The sequence below is a fragment of the Xenopus tropicalis genome, chromosome 4 (genome assembly GCF_000004195.4).
Source record: "Xenopus tropicalis strain Nigerian chromosome 4, UCB_Xtro_10.0, whole genome shotgun sequence".
In the NCBI taxonomy this organism is placed as follows: domain Eukaryota; kingdom Metazoa; phylum Chordata; class Amphibia; order Anura; family Pipidae; genus Xenopus; species Xenopus tropicalis.
In genome coordinates this window covers 7,095,930-7,114,756 of record NC_030680.2, presented here as the reverse complement: position 1 = coordinate 7,114,756, position 18,827 = coordinate 7,095,930, and the positions used below count along the sequence as shown (strand labels likewise).

General features: G+C 46.2%; 1 protein-coding gene across 5 annotated transcripts in view; it reads left to right on the top strand.

The window, feature by feature from the left end:
• Nucleotides 1-14,944, top strand: part of sbf2 (SET binding factor 2) — a 196,919-nt gene extending 181,975 nt beyond the window's left edge. For 4 of the 5 annotated variants that reach the window (XM_031899700.1, XM_031899699.1, XM_031899697.1 and 1 more), the window contains 8 exons: nt 672-798; nt 3,002-3,129; nt 3,215-3,448; nt 6,894-6,998; nt 8,246-8,424; nt 8,560-8,647; nt 9,659-9,790; nt 12,699-14,944. In XM_031899700.1, coding sequence (XP_031755560.1) covers nt 672-798; nt 3,002-3,129; nt 3,215-3,448; nt 6,894-6,998; nt 8,246-8,424; nt 8,560-8,647; nt 9,659-9,790; nt 12,699-12,797 — 1,092 coding nt within the window. In that variant the 3' untranslated portion in view covers nt 12,798-14,944. 5 annotated transcript variants of the gene reach the window in all.
• Nucleotides 14,945-18,827: the final 3,883 nt, after the last annotated feature.

Here is an 18,827-nt window from a genome sequence, read left to right as displayed (position 1 = left end):
ACAGAAGGAGTTATTTCTAGAATAAAACTGCTTATAAAAACTTGTTTATGCCAAATTTCCCAGGTGTCAGCTGAATTATTAGCTCCAAACTATGTGGTTTTTAAGAGACAAACATCTGGGGCACGATTCATGATGTAATCCCCCTAATATATGTACCTTTTCTTGGTATAATGTACCCAAAAGCCTTCCGCCGAGAGTGTAAAGGGCAGATAACGTGATAGGGTCTTGTGTGATGAACCGGCTCCACCCTTGTCAATCACCATTTAAAGAAGCAGTTCACCGTAAAATGGGTTTTGTCCAGACTATCTATGCCCCAAGGCATTTATGGCTACCAGCTTCTTCTCAGAAAAACCAAGGATATCCAAACACTTGTCCCTGAATGCCAACTTTGCCTAGGAACTAGGCTTCCATGGCTGTTGCCTTGACAATCATGACCAGACTCATTAGCCAGCCTTGTTCCAAGCATTTATCGTTTGGCTGACCCCATAATGAGCAGCCAGAAGTGTGTTCATATATATACAGACCCTATAACCCTTGGCTGCCGTCTTGCATTCATTCTGTGATAGAGTCTTGTTGACTGTGACTCGACATTATATCATGTCATCACGTCTGACCAGAAGAGCATCTCCAGCGCTCACGTCGGAATCTCCCACTTCTTTTTCTCGTTCTAGATACACAATCAGTACCCGACGGAGTTTGAGTTCAACCGATACTATCTGAAGTTCCTGGCATACCATCACGTCTCCAACCGCTTCAAGACCTTCCTGCTGGACTCGGACTACGAGAGGCTGGAGCACGGTATGTGACGGCGTTCCTCGGCAGCTGGTTGTATCATTAAGGCCATCGTTATGCTCTCGGCATAATTACAAGTCATGTTTTGAAAAAGTCAAGTTTGATGAACTCCAAAGCTATGAGGAGCATGCACTGGGGTGATTGATAGTCTGAGGGAACCCAGTGTACAGTTCCAGAAAATAAATTCATGAGCAATGATTGACTTGAGATTAAGTAAACACAGAGTGCTGATGCTTTGTGTGGGATCCTAGAAGTTCCAAGAAACTTTTCTGTCTTTACATGATAATGGCATGGAATTCGAGTGCGCTAGGAAAATAAATCCTACCAATTATCATCTAGCAGTGTATGAATGATCTGCAATTAAATATAAGCAAAACACTGGCTTACATCAGTAGTCATAATTATATGTCATAGTTGGTTACATAGTTACATAGTTACATAGGGTTGAAAAAAGACCAGTGTCCATCAAGTTCAACCCATCCAAGTAAACCCAGCACACACAACCCACACCTACCAATCTATACACTCACATACATAAACTATAAATACAACCACTAGTACTAACTGTAGGTATTAGTATCACAATAGCCTTGGGTATTCTGATTGTTCAAGAACTCATCCAGGCCCCTCTTATAGGCATTAACAGAATCTGCCATTACAGCATCACTAGGAAGGGCATTCCCCAACCTCACTGCCCTCACCGTGAAAAACCACCTACGCTGCTTCAAATGGAAGCTCCTTTCCTCTAATCTAAAGGGGTGACCTCTGGTGCGTTGATTGTTTTTATGGGAAAAAAGAACACCCCCAACTGCCTATAATCCCCTCTAATGTACTTGTACAGAGTAATCATGTCCCCTCGCAAGCGCCTCTTTTCCAGAGAAAACAACCCCAACCCTGACAGTCTCACCTCATAGTTTAACCCTTCCATCCCCTTAACCAGTTTAGTTGCACGTCTCTGCACTCTCTCCAGCTCATTAATATCCTTCTTAAGGACTGGAGCCCAAAACTGCACTGCATACTCAAGGTGAGGCCTTACCAGGGACCTATAAAGGGGCAAAATTATGTTCTCATCAAGACAGCACTTTATTTGCTTTAGTAGCCACAGAATGACACTGCCTGGCATTAGACAACTTGTTATCAACAAAAACCCCTAGATCCTTCTCCATTAAGGAAACCCCCAACACACTACCATTCAGTAGATAGTTTGCGTTTATATTATTTCTACCAAAGTGCATAACTTTGCACTTATCAACATTGAACCTCATTTTCCAGTTTGCTGCCCAGTTATCTAATTTTGTCAAATCGCTCTGCAAAGCGGCAGCATCCTGCATGGAACTTATAGTTTTGCACAATTTAGTGTCATCAGCAAAAATAGAAACAGTACTGTCTATGCCCACCTCCAGGTCATTGATAAACAAGTTAAAAAGCAAAGGCCCAAGGACTGACCCCTGCGGTACTCCACTAACCACACTGGTCCAATTAGAAAATGTTCCATTTTAGAAAATGTTCCATTTGTTGTGGGTGTATAAATTATATGGCCATCTGCTTGTCCAACATCCTATGACAGAATTAACGGGGTTAATATAAAGTTGTGCCTCTCTTTGCTGCTATAACTGCCCCTACCCTTCTGGGAAGGTTCCCACTAGATGTTGGGACAGTGTTGCTGGGAGTTGCTCCCATTCAGCCACAAGGGTATTAGTGAGGTTGGGCACTGATGTTGGGGATCAGGCTCACAGTCGGGGTTCCATCCCACAGGGGTTCAGTTGGGTTGCCCAACCCTACCTGCTATAACTGCCCCTACCCTTCTGGGAAGGTTCCCACTAGATGTTGGGACAGTGTTGCTGGGAGTTGCTCCCATTCAGCCACAAGGGCATTAGTGAGGTTGGGCAGTGATGTTGGGGATCAGGCTCACAGTCGGGGTTCCATCCCACAGGGGTTCAGTTGGGCTCTGTGAAGTCAGGTTCTTCCCATCTCATTCTGTAGAACCTGGCTCTGTGCATGGGGGAGATTATTATGCAGAAACAGGAAAGATCTTTCCCCAATGTGTTCCACAAAGTAGGATGCATGGAATTGCCACAAATGTCATTGTTCCCCTTACCCCCCACCAAGGAACCATTAGCTGCCTTCCCAGTCCCTTCTCACAGACCTCCTCACTATTAACATGGCAACCATACTGACTAACCATTGCCTCGCTGTCCACTTATCCCAGGTACTCTGTTTGAGGACAAAGGTGATAAACACTCAAGGAGAGGCGTTTGTATCTGGGAGTACATCGAGAGGATACACAAGAAAAAAACCGTTTTCTTCAATTACCTCTATGCTCCAACAGAATTAGAGGTAAGAATTCTCTTGGGGGGGAAACTTACGGTTATCGGCAAAGTGTTCTTCAAGTCCTTAAGTAATATGTCACCTTCTCGAGCAGGCATTGAAGCCAAGTGCCAACATCTCAACCCTGAGAAAGTGGGAATATTACATGGAGGAAACGTTGGCTTCGGGGCCTTCCTATGACTGGGTCGTAACCCCTTCCCGATTCAACATTTCCGACGAGGCCGACTCAGGGGAGGAGACTCAGCAGCAAGGGAAGAGGAAAGTGGTTTGGCCGTGTTACGATGATGTCCACAAAGTACAGCCTGACGCCATCACTCACCTTATGAACGTAAGTCGAGGATCTGAGATAGAACATCTGCCCCCGGTGGGGGTTCTGCTGCTGTTCGTAGTAACAAGGACAACCCTATAAGAGATTTAACAACTGGAGCTGGAGTTGTGTTTAGTATTTGAACTGTGTTTTGCGCTTCTCTGGTTGATGGAACTTTAGGAAGTGTAGTAGCTTTGTTGACCGCAAAGGAAAAAACTCCCGATGTGTAATGGTTTCACATGTGTAGCTTTCACACCATGTATTCCAGCTATAAAAATAACAATCCCTGGGAAAGAAGTCAGATTGTGCTTCAGAGGCTCTGATTTTTATAGAAAACCCTGTAAACTGACGCTCGCCCACTGAGTTCCTAAAGCAGAGCCAGGGTATTTGATGGGATGGTAGCCAGGGATTTGTTCCACTGTTGTTGGAGCTGGTCGGTGTAGCGCTGGGTTTGTGATCTGCAATTATAATGACAACTAAGGGAGGGTTCCAGCACCACATTCTTATCTGACCGCAAACACTTGAAGTGAAGTTGCACCGCTCAGGGCAGCTAGGCCTTTTGGGGTTGAGTTCAGGAGATAGGAAGAAGCTAGTCTGGAGAACAGGCACAAATCCAATATGTGGTGTTGCTTCCATTCAGCCACAAGAGCATTAGTGAGGTTGGGCAGTGATGTTGGGGATCAGGCTCACAGTCGGGGTTCCATCCCACAGGGGTTCAGTTGGGTTGCCCCTCCCCTACCTGCTATAACTGCCCCTACCCTTCTGGGAAGGTTCCCACTAGATGTTGGGACAGTGTTGCTGGGAGTTGCTTCTATTCAGCCACAAGGGCATTAGTGAGGTTGGGCAGTGATGTTGGGGATCAGGCTCACAGTCGGGGTTCCATCCCACAGGGGGTCAGTTGGGTTGCCCAACCCTACCTGCTATAACTGCCCCTGCCCTTCTGGGAAGGTTCCCACTAGATGTTGGGACAGTGTTGCTGGGAGTTGCTGCCATTCAGCCACAAGGGCATTAGTGAGGTTGGGCAGTGATGTTGGGGATCAGGCTCACAGTCGGGGTTCCATCCCACAGGGGTTCAGTTGGGTTGCCCAACCCTACCTGCTATAACTGCCCCTACCCTTCTGGGAAGGTTCCCACTAGATGTTGGGACAGTGTTGCGGGGAGTTGCTCCCATTCAGCCACAAGGGCATTAGTGAGGTTGGGCACTGATGTTGGGGATCAGGCTCACAGTCGGGGTTCCATCCCACAGGGGGTCAGTTGGGTTGCCCAACCCTACCTGCTATAACTGCCCCTGCCCTTCTGGGAAGGTTCCCACTAGATGTTGAATGGAGCCCAATCAGAGCCCTAGCAGTGAGGTATCTGCAGACTGTTTATTGCTTACGATAGTAAATCTAGGTTACTATGAATGCAGGATCCATGTTCTTCAGATATTTGGCCCAGTTTGCCACAATTCAGTCACGCTTTTCACTCCCTAATGAAACTCTAGCCTCTCGCCTCCACGCAGCCATAAAAACAAGTTAAATCATTTTACAGGTTATGATTATGTTTCAAATCCATTCACCATCATTTGCCGATGCTCGTGGCCTCCAAGATAGTGTTTCGTGGTTCGGTTCCAGGACATTCCTTTAGACACGAGCCCAATAAATGACTATCATAGAATGCTGATTGAGTCTATCCACGAACATGCATAGCAGCATAATACAGAGCAGGGCAGTGCAGATAAAGGGAAAGTAAAGGTCTGGGGGGGGGGGGCAGGGGTAGGTTTTATTTTATTTAAAGAACAATCCAAGCTTGTTTATAAATACCACCCTGTCTTGTATTCGAGATTGAGACATAAGGTGGCCACCTTTCTGTTCTGATGAGTCAGGCCAACAGCAATCGGAACTGCAGTTCATCTTCTCCACTTCCTAAGAAACCAGATGCTAGCCAACATGGTGCATCAGCAGATGTCCAATCAGCAAACTGATCATAGCACTGATGTATCTGTCAGGATATCTGGTTGGCTGCCCGGTATATATGCCAAGAAATAAGATTTATACTACCCTACTTTCTGGGACCTTCTCAGCATTGGATGGGCCACCTGGTCCAGTGGGGCGGGTCCACAAGGGGATGGGTTGTGCTGTAAATGGGCGTGGACATCATGGGGGTTGAGTCTAAATGTGCCCATACACCTTCAGATCCGCTCGCTTGGCGACATCGCCAATATCGCCACCTACGGGTGGGCAATACCGAGAGAATCCAGGCAAATTCTATCGTTTGGCCCTGGGGCCAATCTATCAAATTAGAACGATGGGTATAGGAAAAGTCGGTCCGGGGACCGCATCAACGAGCCGATGCGGTCCCCGATCCGACTAGATTTTTTAACCTGCCTGATCGATATCTGCCCGATTTCAGGCCAGATATCGGTCGGCCAGGCCCCCCCTCGTTAGTGCCCATACACAGCCCGATTAGCTGCCAAGTCGGTCTAAGGGAGCGATATCGGCAGCTACAATCGGCCGTGTATGGGCACCTTAAGAGTGAACAGGACCGAGCTGCATCATTGTGACTGGAATTTAGTGGATTATGGAAGGGAGAGGGGCAGATAGGCGGCAGGCTGGGGCAGACTTGACTAGATATTGACTAGATGCCAATAAATTTGTAATACTGGCCCGGCCTTGGCTGGTATCTTACTGGCATACTAACTAACTAACATACCAGCCAGGGGCAACCCTACCCATGCCTTAACTGGCCCCGCTGACCTGCAACCCAACCCGCCAGGCTCCTTCCCTGCTGCCCCTGCCTGCAACTTGTTCATTTCTAACCCACAAAACCAGAAGTGACATCACTGATGGCCAGAAGTGACATCACTCCAGAGGCGGATCATCCAGGTCAGGGGGAGAAAATTATCTTTTCACCGTGGGGCGAGACTGCAGTCCAACTTGTACCCGTACTGGTTACCGGTAGTCTTCACAAACAGTCGGGGAATCGGGGACTAAGCACCCCAAAACCCAATGCAGGACCCTCACCCTGAATACTAAAGCTTTATTTCTCTGCTCTTCATTGAATTTGAACCTCCGACGTCCCATTTGGTTCCCGGCCAATGTTCTGCCTGTCCCATTCCTCTCGTCGGGATGTTATTTGCTCCTCACCAAAACACAAACCCATCGTTTACAATAGAAATTACAGATTAATTAATAATCTGCTGTATAACAATTGCTTTTCTCAGCTCGTTACACGACCCCGTCCAACTCTTCCCATAGAAACGCTGGAACAATAGGTCACATAGAGGCCTTGTTATCTCTGCGTTAGGGAGAAATATCCGTCCTCAATGGCTCCTTTCATTGCTGTTGGTAACGAGTAGATGAATGTTACCGTTGGCTCCGGCTGCGCTCGGTGTCGTCCCAGATCCATAAAACAGTTCTGACCTTTTCCCCTGTAGCCGCTCCGATCTTGTAATAAAGTCTGATCCGAACACTCTGTCCTATTGCAGGAGATCGAGAGGCTGGAGAGCAAGTTAAACCAGAGCTCGGAGAGGTGGCAGCTCCTGTGGGAGAGGGCTAAAGTCAGGCTCAAGGAGAACGCAAAGAAAGAGATTGTGAGTATCTGGGGCTTCCAGGGGGTAATGTACCCCCTACTGTAAATGATAAGGATATTAGCAGTCACTGAGGGGTTCTGTGCCCATATAAAGGCACAAGGCTGCAGGCTGAGTTATACAGGGAACTCTGAGTATCACTCATGTATTATAAGGGATAATGTACCCCCTACTGTAAATGATAAGGATATTAGCAGTCACTGAGGGGTTCTGTGCCCATATAAAGGCACAAGGCTGCAGGCTGAGTTATACAGGGAACTCTGAGTATCACTCATGTATTATAAGGGATAATGTACCCCCTACTGTAAATGATAAGGATATTAGCAGTCACTGAGGGGTTCTGTGCCCCCCATATAAAGGCACAAGGCTGCAGGCTGAGTTATACAGGGAACTCTGAGTATCACTCATGTATTATAAGGGATAATGTACCCCCTACTGTAAATGATAAGGATATCAGCAGTCACTGAGGGGTTCTGTGCCCATATAAAGGCACAAGGCTGCAGGCTGAGTTATACAGGGAACTCTGAGTATCACTCATGTATCATAAGGGATAATGTAGCCCCTGCTGTAAATGATAAGGATATTAGCAGTCACTGAGGGGTTCTGTGCCCATATAAAGGCACAAGGCTACAGGCTGAGTTATACAGGGAACTCTGAGTATCACTCATGTATTATAAGGGGTAATGTACCCCCTACTGTAAATGATAAGGATATTAGCAGTCACTGAGGGGTTCTGTGCCCCCCATATAAAGGCACAAGGCTGCAGGCTGAGTTATACAGGGAACTCTGAGTATCACTCATGTATTATAAGGGGTAATGTACCCCCTACTGTAAATGATAAGGATATTAGCAGTCACTGAGGGGTTCTGTGCCCATATAAAGGCACAAGGCTGCAGGCTGAGTTATACAGGGAACTCTGAGTATCACTCATGTATTATAAGGGATAATGTACCCCCTACTGTAAATGATAAGGATATCAGCAGTCACTGAGGGGTTCTGTGCCCATATAAAGGCACAAGGCTGCAGGCTGAGTTATACAGGGAACTCTGAGTATCACTCATGTATTATAAGGGGTAATGTACCCCCTACTGTAACTTACAAGAATATCTGAGAAGTCCAGAGCCTATGAAACAAGATGGCTGCCATGCCACATTTTGCCCGAAAGCTGTAAAAAAACCTGGCTGGCAACGACAAACAGTTGTACATAGCTGACTGTTCCTATTACCTCCCATATTCTCATTGATTTTCAGAGTGACCCATCGAGCCTTGTCTCGGCCAATTTGCAGTCCTATCAGAAGAGATCAATGGTGCATCTCCCTGATAGCGGGCTGGGAGACGAACAGAACCTCAACGCTTCGCCCTCCAACGGAGTCGATAGAAGAACTGCAACACTGTACAATCATTTTACCTCAAAGAATGAGGAGAACAGGTATGGCGGTGGCACTAAAGATCATGTAGGGTTTTTATTGGCCAAGTCCAAGATCTTCAGTGTGAATGTTAATGCCCTCTATAATGGTTTCCCATTGTGCTTTCTGAGAACTCCCATTGTATTCTGTCTGCGTAGGTCATATGAAGGCATACTCTACAAGAGAGGAGCTTTGCTGAAGGGCTGGAAGCCTCGTTGGTTTGTACTTGATATAACAAAGCATCAGGTAAGGGAACATATCCAGCCTTGTAGAACCAGGCAATGAGCGGTTCCAATGAATTGTATTAGGAGGTTCTTCACATTTGGTGGAAGAGCATCTTCACCATCATCTTGTGATCTTCATCCCCAGTAGTTATGGGAGATAATCATGTGATACTTTATTCGGAAGGCACTTTGTATCTGGAATATTGTGCCACGCCTTCCAAGGACTTGACCACAGGGTATTTGAGTTGAGAAGACTCCTCACATACAGAGCTTCTTTATCCCCACCAAGCAGCCCCCTTTATGCCCCATTTGTGTTGAGACACCCATGTCTGCACCCATTTGGTGATATTATTATTATGGATCCTATTGCTTGTTCTTGCACTGAACCAAAAGATGTAGGAGAACATGGAACCCAACAGACCATCACTGGGGACTTAATAGTGGGACATCATGGATATTCAGTCTTTGCTGTTGGTTTACCTATACTGCATGTCCTATCTTATACTTCTATACCCCATGAGCTCTTCTACCTCAAGCAGCTTTAGGCCCATCAGAACCAGACAACCCAAATGTGCTCCTAGTTGCCACCTTTATACCCAGAACCCTTGGTTCCGTGCATTTCCTTGGCTTAATATCCATCCTTCACACTTTCCCCTCACGTATTTCTTCACATTCAATTCCCAGGTTGCTCTTCGTTGCTTTCTTTTACATTTACCGTTTAATCCCGTTTCCCCCTCGGGGCACATCATTTAACATTTTTCCAGATTCCATTATAAATCACAAAATAACAAAGCTAAAGTTCTAAATCCTAAGCAGCTTTACCCTATCATTAAGAACAATATTGGGTCCTATAAATAGCTGATGTCTTTGGCTTTGTTCTATTGGGAAGGGGAGCTGGAATGTGCATTTAGCTGGGTGGGGAGGGGGGGGCTCTGTATTTAACCTGTTGGCCGTCAGTATGTGTTTGCCTCGTGCTCAGCACAATAAAGTCATTTTTTGGGGGATGGAATTTTGACACTTTTTGCTCTTTCAGCTGAGATACTACGATTCAGGGGAAGATACAAGCTGTAAGGGATATATTGATCTGGCCGATGTGGAAACAGTCATCCCTGCAGCCCCGACTATAGGAGTGCCAAAGCATGCCAACGAGAAGGCATTTTTTGATGTGAGTATAATTATCTGTCACTAACGACCATTTCTTCCTGAATAACATATAAAGCTTCTCTTTCAGCTGAACAGGGGATTGACTCTGGCCTTCAGGCTGGGCCCCCTTAGCCCATAACAAGGTTACAGATATATAGAAACATTGGGGTAACAGTCACCCTGCTATAGTTCCAGGGGTACCCAGGGCACAAATAAGCCCTCACCCCAAATCCCCCCCTAACTGGCCTTCAGGCTGGGCCCCCTTAGCCCATAACAAGGTTACAGATATATAGAAACATTGGGGTAACAGTCACCCCGCTATAGTTCCAGGGGTACCCAGGGCACAAATAAGCACTCACCCCAAATCCCCCCTAACTGGCCTTCAGGCTGGGCCCCCTTAGCCCATAACAAGGTTACAGATATATAGAAACATTGGGGTAACAGTCACCCCGCTATAGTTCCAGGGGTACCCAGGGCACAAATAAGCACTCACCCCAAATCCCCCCCTAACTGGCCTTCAGGCTGGGCCCCCTTAGCCCATAACAAGGTTACAGATATATAGAAACATTGGGGTAACAGTCACCCCGCTATAGTTCCAGGGGTACCCAGGGCACAAATAAGCACTCACCCCAAATCCCCCCCTAACTGGCCTTCAGGCTGGGCCCCCTTAGCCCATAACAAGGTTACAGATATATAGAAACATTGGGGTAACAGTCACCCCGCTATAGTTCCAGGGGTACCCAGGGCACAAATAAGCACTCACCCCAAATCCCCCCCTAACTGGCCTTCAGGCTGGGCCCCCTTAGCCCATAACAAGGTTACAGATATATAGAAACATTGGGGTAACAGTCACCCCGCTATAGTTCCAGGGGTACCCAGGGCACAAATAAGCACTCACCCCAAATCCCCCCCTAACTGGCCTTCAGGCTGGGCCCCCTTAGCCCATAACAAGGTTACAGATATATAGAAACATTGGGGTAACAGTCACCCTGCTATAGTTCCAGGGGTACCCAGGGCACAAATAAGCACTCACCCCAAATCCCCCCCTAACTGGCCTTCAGGCTGGGCCCCCTTAGCCCATATCAAGGTTACAGATATATAGAAACATTGGGGTAACAGTCACCCTGCTATAGTTCCAGGGGTACCCAGGGCACAAATAAGCACTCACCCCAAATCCCCCCTAACTGGCCTTCAGGCTGGGCCCCCTTAGCCCATAACAAGGTTACAGATATATAGAAACATTGGGGTAACAGTCACCCCGCTATAGTTCCAGGGGTACCCAGGGCACAAATAAGCACTCACCCCAAATCCCCCCCTAACTGGCCTTCAGGCTGGGCCCCCTTAGCCCATAACAAGGTTACAGATATATAGAAACATTGGGGTAACAGTCACCCCGCTATAGTTCCAGGGGTACCCAGGGCACAAATAAGCACTCACCCCAAATCCCCCCCTAACTGGCCTTCAGGCTGGGCCCCCTTAGCCCATAACAAGGTTACAGATATATAGAAACATTGGGGTAACAGTCACCCCGCTATAGTTCCAGGGGTACCCAGTGCTACAGCTCTTGGGTAAGACTGTATCTGTCTCTCAGTCCCAGCGCCATGTTTATCAGACACAGAGGGCACAGTTTTGTGATTCCTGTATAATGTAAGAAAACAGAACAAAGGTGAAAAAGGAAAATACATTGTAAGAAGTAATTGAAAGCAGATAACAATGTGAAACAAACACATTCCTGCTAGATGTATCAATGTTAGGGCCCCCTTCCAGATGCCATCTGGGACCCATAGCACTAAAGGGGTGGGTTCCAAATTCCATCCAATGACATCACCGTGCAATGGCAAAAAAAAAAATGGCTGCAATACCGTCCACATCTACATAACTGTTTTTTTTTATTTTTTTCTTGAAGTCAATTAAACTAGGCCCAGTTTGCCCTTAACAGAAATTGTTGTGTAGTCCCACCCACTGCTTGAGTTAGACTCCCTGCCCCTCCCTGTCTGCTGCCATCAGAGTGTTTTAGTTCCACCCGTTGCTTAAGTTACAGACTCCCTGCCCCTCCCTGTCAGCTGCCATCAGAGTGTTTTAGTTCCACCCGTTGCTTAAGTTACAGACTCCCTGCCCCTCCCTGTCAGCTGCCATCAGAGTGTTTTAGTTCCACCCGTTGCTTAAGTTACAGACTCCCTGCCCCTCCCTGTCAGCTGCCATCAGAGTGTTTTAGTTCCACCGGCTGCTTAAGTTACAGACTCCCTGCCCCTCCCTGTCAGCTGCCATCAGAGTGTTTTAGTTCCACCCGTTGCTTAAGTTACAGACTCCCTGCCCCTCCCTGTCAGCTGCCATCAGAGTGTTTTAGTTCCACCGGCTGCTTAAGTTACAGACTCCCTGCCCCTCCCTGTCAGCTGCCATCAGAGTGTTTTAGTTCCACCCGTTGCTTAAGTTACAGACTCCCTGCCCCTCCCTGTCAGCTGCCATCAGAGTGTTTTAGTTCCACCGGCTGCTTAAGTTACAGACTCCCTGCCCCTCCCTGTCAGCTGCCATCAGAGTGTTTTAGTTCCACCTGCTACTTAAGTTACAGACTCCCTGCCCCTCCCTGTCAGCTGCCATCAGAGTGTTTTAGTTCCACCTGCTACTTAAGTTACAGACTCCCTGCCCCTCCCTGTCAGCTGCCATCAGAGTGTTTTAGTTCCACCGGCTGCTTAAGTTACAGACTCCCTGCCCCTCCCTGTCAGCTTCCATCAGAGTGTTTTAGTTCCACCCGCTACTTAAGTTACAGACTCCCTGCCCCTCCCTGTCAGCTTCCATCAGAGTGTTTTAGTTCCACCCGCTACTTAAGTTACAGACTCCCTGCCCCTTCCTGTCAGCTGCCATCAGAGTGCTCTAGCCCTGCCCACTGCTTGACTCAGAACAGAAATAATGCCCCCCTGTCTCTTTTGCAGGTAAAAACCAGCAAGCGGGTATATAACTTCTGTGCTCAGGATGCTCAAAGTGCCCAGCTGTGGATGGACAAGATACAGAGCTGCTTATCCGACGCCTAATAACAAGGAAACGCTAAAGAAAAGTCCAAGAGAAAAAGATTGGGCACATCATCGCCTTTGTAAACTAAATACCCCATCAATTACTGAGTTATATGGTTCGTACTTACCCACCCGAAGGCATATGGGGTATACGCAGGAATCAGCTAGAGAATTGTCAGTGGCAGCACAGGGAGCCCTATCATGGCTTCCCATATGAGTATTATTGATGTAAAAGCACACGGTGGCAGAATCTGGAACCCTCCCACTTTATTGCCACGGGAGATGCAACTGAACTGGGCCGGTGACGTTCCCATCTTACCTTTTCAGTTTCTGCCAGCTTGGCTTTACTGGGTTATGAAATCTAAAATATTTTGTGTTTACATGAGAAATTACATTTTTCCCTTTAGATAACGGAATGAATTACTGCAGGTAGCCTGGGTCTAGCGTAAGTGCAGGGAGTCAAAATGGAAAAAATTGGCTCGCTTAGAACTGGAAGATTGCAATGCTGGAACTGCCTCCCTTTAAAGCTAAGGAAGTGCCAAGTGCTCGGTTTAACGTATGGTAGAGAAGGCTGGAATCCATTCCATTACAGCCGGCCTCTCATCCTAAAGTGTGGTGGAGAATGCGGATAGTTGGTATATGGTGGAGAATGCGGATAGCCGGCATATGGTGGAGAATGCGGATAGCCGGCATATGGTGGAGAATGCGGATAGCCGGCATATGGTGGAGAATGTGGATAGCCATCATATGGTGGAGAATGCGGATAGCCGGTATATGGTGGAGAATGCGGATAGCCGGCATATGGTGGAGAATGCGGATAGCCGGTATATGGTGGAGAATGCAAATAGCCAGTATATGGTGGAGAATGCAGATAGCCATCTTATGGTGGAGAATGCGGATAGCCGGTATATGGTGAATGCGGATAGCCATCATATGGTGGAGAATGCGGATAGCCGGCATATGGTGGAGAATGCGGATAGCCATCATATGGTGGAGAATGCGGATAGCCGGTATATGGTGAATGCGGATAGCCATCATATGGTGGAGAATGCGGATAGCCATCATATGGTGGAGAATGCGGATAGCCGGTATATGGTGGAGAATGCAGATAGCCATCATATGGTGGAGAATGCGGATAGCCGGCATATGGTGGAGAATGCGGATAGCCGGCATATGGTGGAGAATGCGGACATCCATTCCAGTACAGCCGAGCTCTCAGCTTACCATATGGTGGAATATTGTGGACGTCCATTCCAGTACAACCGGCCTTTCTACGTAGCCATTGCACATGCTTCCTCCTCAGTGTAAATAAGGTATAAATGCACTACCCCTTACAGCAAGCACTTGCACTTATTCCAATGATGTACCGCAACGTCATCAAGAAGGAAAAATATGACGTGAAACATTTGGGCATGTTCAGGAATTTGCAAAAAATGAACCCACTATGTACATAGTTTGTTTCCAATGTGAAGTGATTCGACGAGTAAAAAAAAATCTCTCGTCCTACAAAAACAGACGGCGCCCGCAATCCCAAAGGGGGCGTGTCTTGGCCACAACCACTTCTGATATCCTCGACTGGAGTATTTAGCTAGGGCTTTCGATGTTCATTATGGTGACCTTATATTTCAAGGTTTGTACTGTATATAAATAATTTTTTGTATTTTCAGATGTTTCGGAGTCAAACTTGTAATTTAATATAAACGTGATCGGGGGTTAAATTAACCAGACTGACCTTGTTACATATAATCCCTTTCTTAATCACCTTTTCTTAAAGCCACTGGGGGGTTTTTTTTTCTCCAAAAAGTGCCGAAAACTTGAAATGAATTTCCCTATAGGACCAAAAGTTGTTTTTGTTTTTTTTTCCAAAATGGCCTCCAACGTGAATTTTTGTAACACTCAGTTTGTAACTGTATCACATTGAAAGAAAAACGCCCCTTTTTTGCACATTTGTATTTTTTTTTTGTATATGAAGTACCTTTTTACGTACTTTGTAATATACAGAATCCCATGGCTCATTCGTTCACCCGCGGGGGGGGGGGAAAATACGCAACGGTTTATTTTTTAACTCGTTTTAACGGTTTTATGTATTTGTTAATGATGTGTCTGCTAACCACCTTGTAATAAATATACCGCTGAGAGAAGTGCTGTAAATAAATATACAGACTACACGGGTTCCTCCAATGATTATTTCACACAAAAATAGCCAGATATAAAGGGGACATCCATCCAAAAATAACGTTTTTTTTTTGTTTAGGTCCTCCTCTATTCATATCCCTTTCTGTTTGCCTGGTTGCATGGCGAATTTGGACCCTAGCAACCAGATAGAGATTGAAATTCCAAGCTAGTGAGATGCTAAACATAAAGCTAAATCATTTTTTAAAAAAACTACAATAACAAAAAATGAAGACCAATTGCAAATGGTCAAAGAATCTCTCTACATCATACTAAAAGTTTGGTGATACCCAGGGTTGGGGAGGAGCTTCTCTAAATAATTTTTGGCCAATACTGGCTGCCAGTTCCACCTAGAGCAGTGGTTTTCAACCTTCCCTTTAATACAGTTCCTCATGTTGTGGTGACCCCCCAACCATAAAATTATTCCTAAGACCATCGGAAATATGTGTTTTCCGATGGTCTTGGGTCGTTCTACCCCTAAAGGGGTTCCCAGCCACAGGTTGAGAACCGCTGACCTAGAGGGCCTTTGTTACAAGTAGAAAACCAAGTATTGGGCCAAGGCCGCGGTTGTGGTGACCCCCAACCATATGTGTTTTCCGATGGTCTTTGGTGACCCCTGTTGAAAGGGTCGTTCGACCCCCAAAGGGTTCCCGACCCACAGGTTGAGAACTGCTGACCTAGAGGGTCTTTTATACAAGTAGAAAACCAAGTATCGGGCCAAGGCCGTGGTTGTGGTGACCCCCAACCATAAAATTATTCCTAAGACCATCGGAAATATGTGTTTTCCAATGGTCTGGGGCGATCCCTGTGAAAGGGTCGTTCGACCCCCAAAGGGGTCCCGACCCACAGGTTGAGAACCACTGACCTAGAGGGCCTTTTATACAAGTAGAAAACCAAGTATCGGGCCAAGGCCGTGGTTGTGGTGACCCCCAACCATAAAATTATTCCTAAGACCATCGGAAATATGTGTTTTCCAATGGTCTGGGGCGATCCCTGTGAAAAGGTTGTTCGGCCCCCAAAAGGGTCCCGACCCGCAGGTTGAGAACCGCTGACCTAGAGGGCCTTTTATACAAGTAGAAAACCAAGTATCGGGCCAAGGCCGTGGTTGTGGTGACCCCCACCCATAAAATTATTCCTAAGACCATCGGAAATATGTGTTTTCCAATGGTCTGGGGCGATCCCTGTGAAAAGGTTGTTCGGCCCCCAAAAGGGTCCCGACCCGCAGGTTGAGAACCGCTGACCTAGAGGGCCTTTTATACAAGTAGAAAACCAAGTATCGGGCCAAGGCCGTGGTTGTGGTGACCCCCAACCATAAAATTATTCCTAAGACCATCGGAAATATGTGTTTTCCAATGGTCTGGGGCGATCCCTGTGAAAAGGTTGTTCGGCCCCCAAAAGGGTCCCGACCCACAGGTTGAGAACCGCTGACCTAGAGGGCCTTTTATACAAGTAGAAAACCAAGTATCGGGCCAAGGCCGTGGTTGTGGTGACCCCCACCCATAAAATTATTCCTAAGACCATCGGAAATATGTGTTTTCCAATGGTCTTTGGCAACCCCTTTGAAAGGGTTGTTCGACCCCCAAAGGGGTCCCGACCCACAGGTTGAGAACTGCTGACCTAGAGGGCCTTTTATACAAGTAGAAAACCAAGATCGGGCCAAGGCCGCGGTTGTGGTGACCCCCAACCATAAAATTATTCCTAAGACCATCAGAAATATGTTTTTTCCGATGGTCTTGGGCGACCCCTGTGAAAGGGTCGCTCGCCCCCAAAAGGGTCCTGACCCACAGGTTGAGAACCGCTGACCTAGAGGGTCTTTTATACCATTATAAAGTAGAAAAACCAAGTATGGGGCCAAGGCATTACCTACTGGGCGATGGGAAAATCATAGATTCCTCTGGATGTGACACGAATAAGGGAAAACACATGGAAGAGGCTGATTAAAACCATCTGAGATGTTCGACCCCAGAACCGGTGTGAAGCTGTTTCTAAATGTGTAACCTTGCCTTACCCACGGAGTTCATCACTGTGACAGGTTCAAGTTGGCTATAAATTGCTGTGGAATGTAAGACACACTACTTGAGGTCACCTTAGATTAGAATCCTGCATGTTTGCCTGGATCAGCTTTAGCAACAGGACTAAACAGCCCAGGTCGTACTGGATTGTTCCAGTATGGTCTTCCATTGTACTGTGTCGTAGCCGTCTTGTTTCTAAAGATATTGTAACTCTTGGTGACTTGGTCCCCTTGGCTTGGAGGACCACCACAGGTCTTGTCCATGACTACAGATCTTCAGGGTCCTACTTGTTATTAAACTTACAGTCAAGTTACTTCTCCATGACCAGGCGAACTCCAGGTATTCCAAGTATCTTCTTCACTTACAGCACCTCACACATCTTAGAATGCAAAATAAATACCCCTACAGTATAAATGTGCTGTTAATTGTCCCCATTTTTAGTTGACTTCATCTTAAAATTTAGGCTTGGAGGACCACCACAGGTCTTGTCCATGACTACAGATCTTCATGGTCCTACTAGTTCTTAAACTTACCAGTCAAGTTACTTCTCCATGACCAGGCAACTCCAGGTATTCCATTCATTATTTACAGCACCTCACACATCTTAGAAGGCAAAATAAATACCCCTACAATCTAAATGTGTTTATTGTCCCCTTTTTTAGTTGACTTCATCTTAAAATTTAGGCTTGGGTTAGGCTTGGAGGACCACCACAGGTCTTGTCCATGACTACAGATCTTCATGATCCTACTTGTTTTTAAACTTACCAGTCAAGTTACTTCTCCCATGACCAGTCAAACTCCAGGTATTCCAAGTAACTTCTTCACTTACAGCACCTCACACATCTTAGAAGGCAAAATAAATACCCCTACAATATAAATGTGCTGTTTATTGTCCCCTTTTTTAGTTGACTTCATCTTAAAATTTAGGCTTGGAGGACCACCACAGGTCTTGTCCATGACTACAGATCTTCATGGTCCTACTTAAACTTACCAGTCAAGTTACTTCTCCATGACCAGGCAACTCCAGGTATTCCATTCATTATTTACAGCACCTCACACATCTTAGAAGGCAAAATAAATACCCCTACAATCTAAATGTGTTATTGTCCCCTTTTTTAGTTGACTTCATCTTAAAATTTAGGCTTGGGGGACCACCGCAGGTCTTGTCCATGACTACAGATCTTCATGATCCTACTTGTTCTTAAACTTACCAGTCAAGTTACCTCTCCATGACCAGGCAACTCCAGGTATTCCAAGTAACTTCTTCACTTACAGCACCTCACACATCTTAGAAGGCAAAATAAATACCCCTACAATATAAATGTGCTGTTTATTGCCCCCTTTTTTTAGTTGACTTCATCTTAAAATTCACACCACAAGCCTACCTCCAGAATGGGAACCTATTTAAGAGAGAGTTTTAGGTGTTTCTTTCACCATCCACTGTTCCAGAAGTGGGAGTTAATGCAAGGAGGACCATCTACTTCAGTACCATCTTCAGGCATTGTCTCAGTTGACCCTTCTATGCAGGTGTCAATATATTACAGTGCAGGAATATAGTAAAATGGAATCCCACCTACAGGAATCTTGAGTTTCTTCTAAAAATAGCAACCCAAAAAACATGGCGTCTGCTTATCACAGAGACTGGTGGGTGATGACCTGTTCTGTCCGAAGTCCAGAAGATCTTGTAGATATAATAATATGCATCCTTAGTCATACACTTACTCAACACACATTTCTCAAAACATGAGATTCCTGTTGGTTGAGATCATTCTCCAACCATTACATATCACCACTTGACTTATTTTTTTTTTCAATTTCTAAGTATCCAAGAGTTCATATTAATTGCTGAAATTCCTCCCCGCAGCAG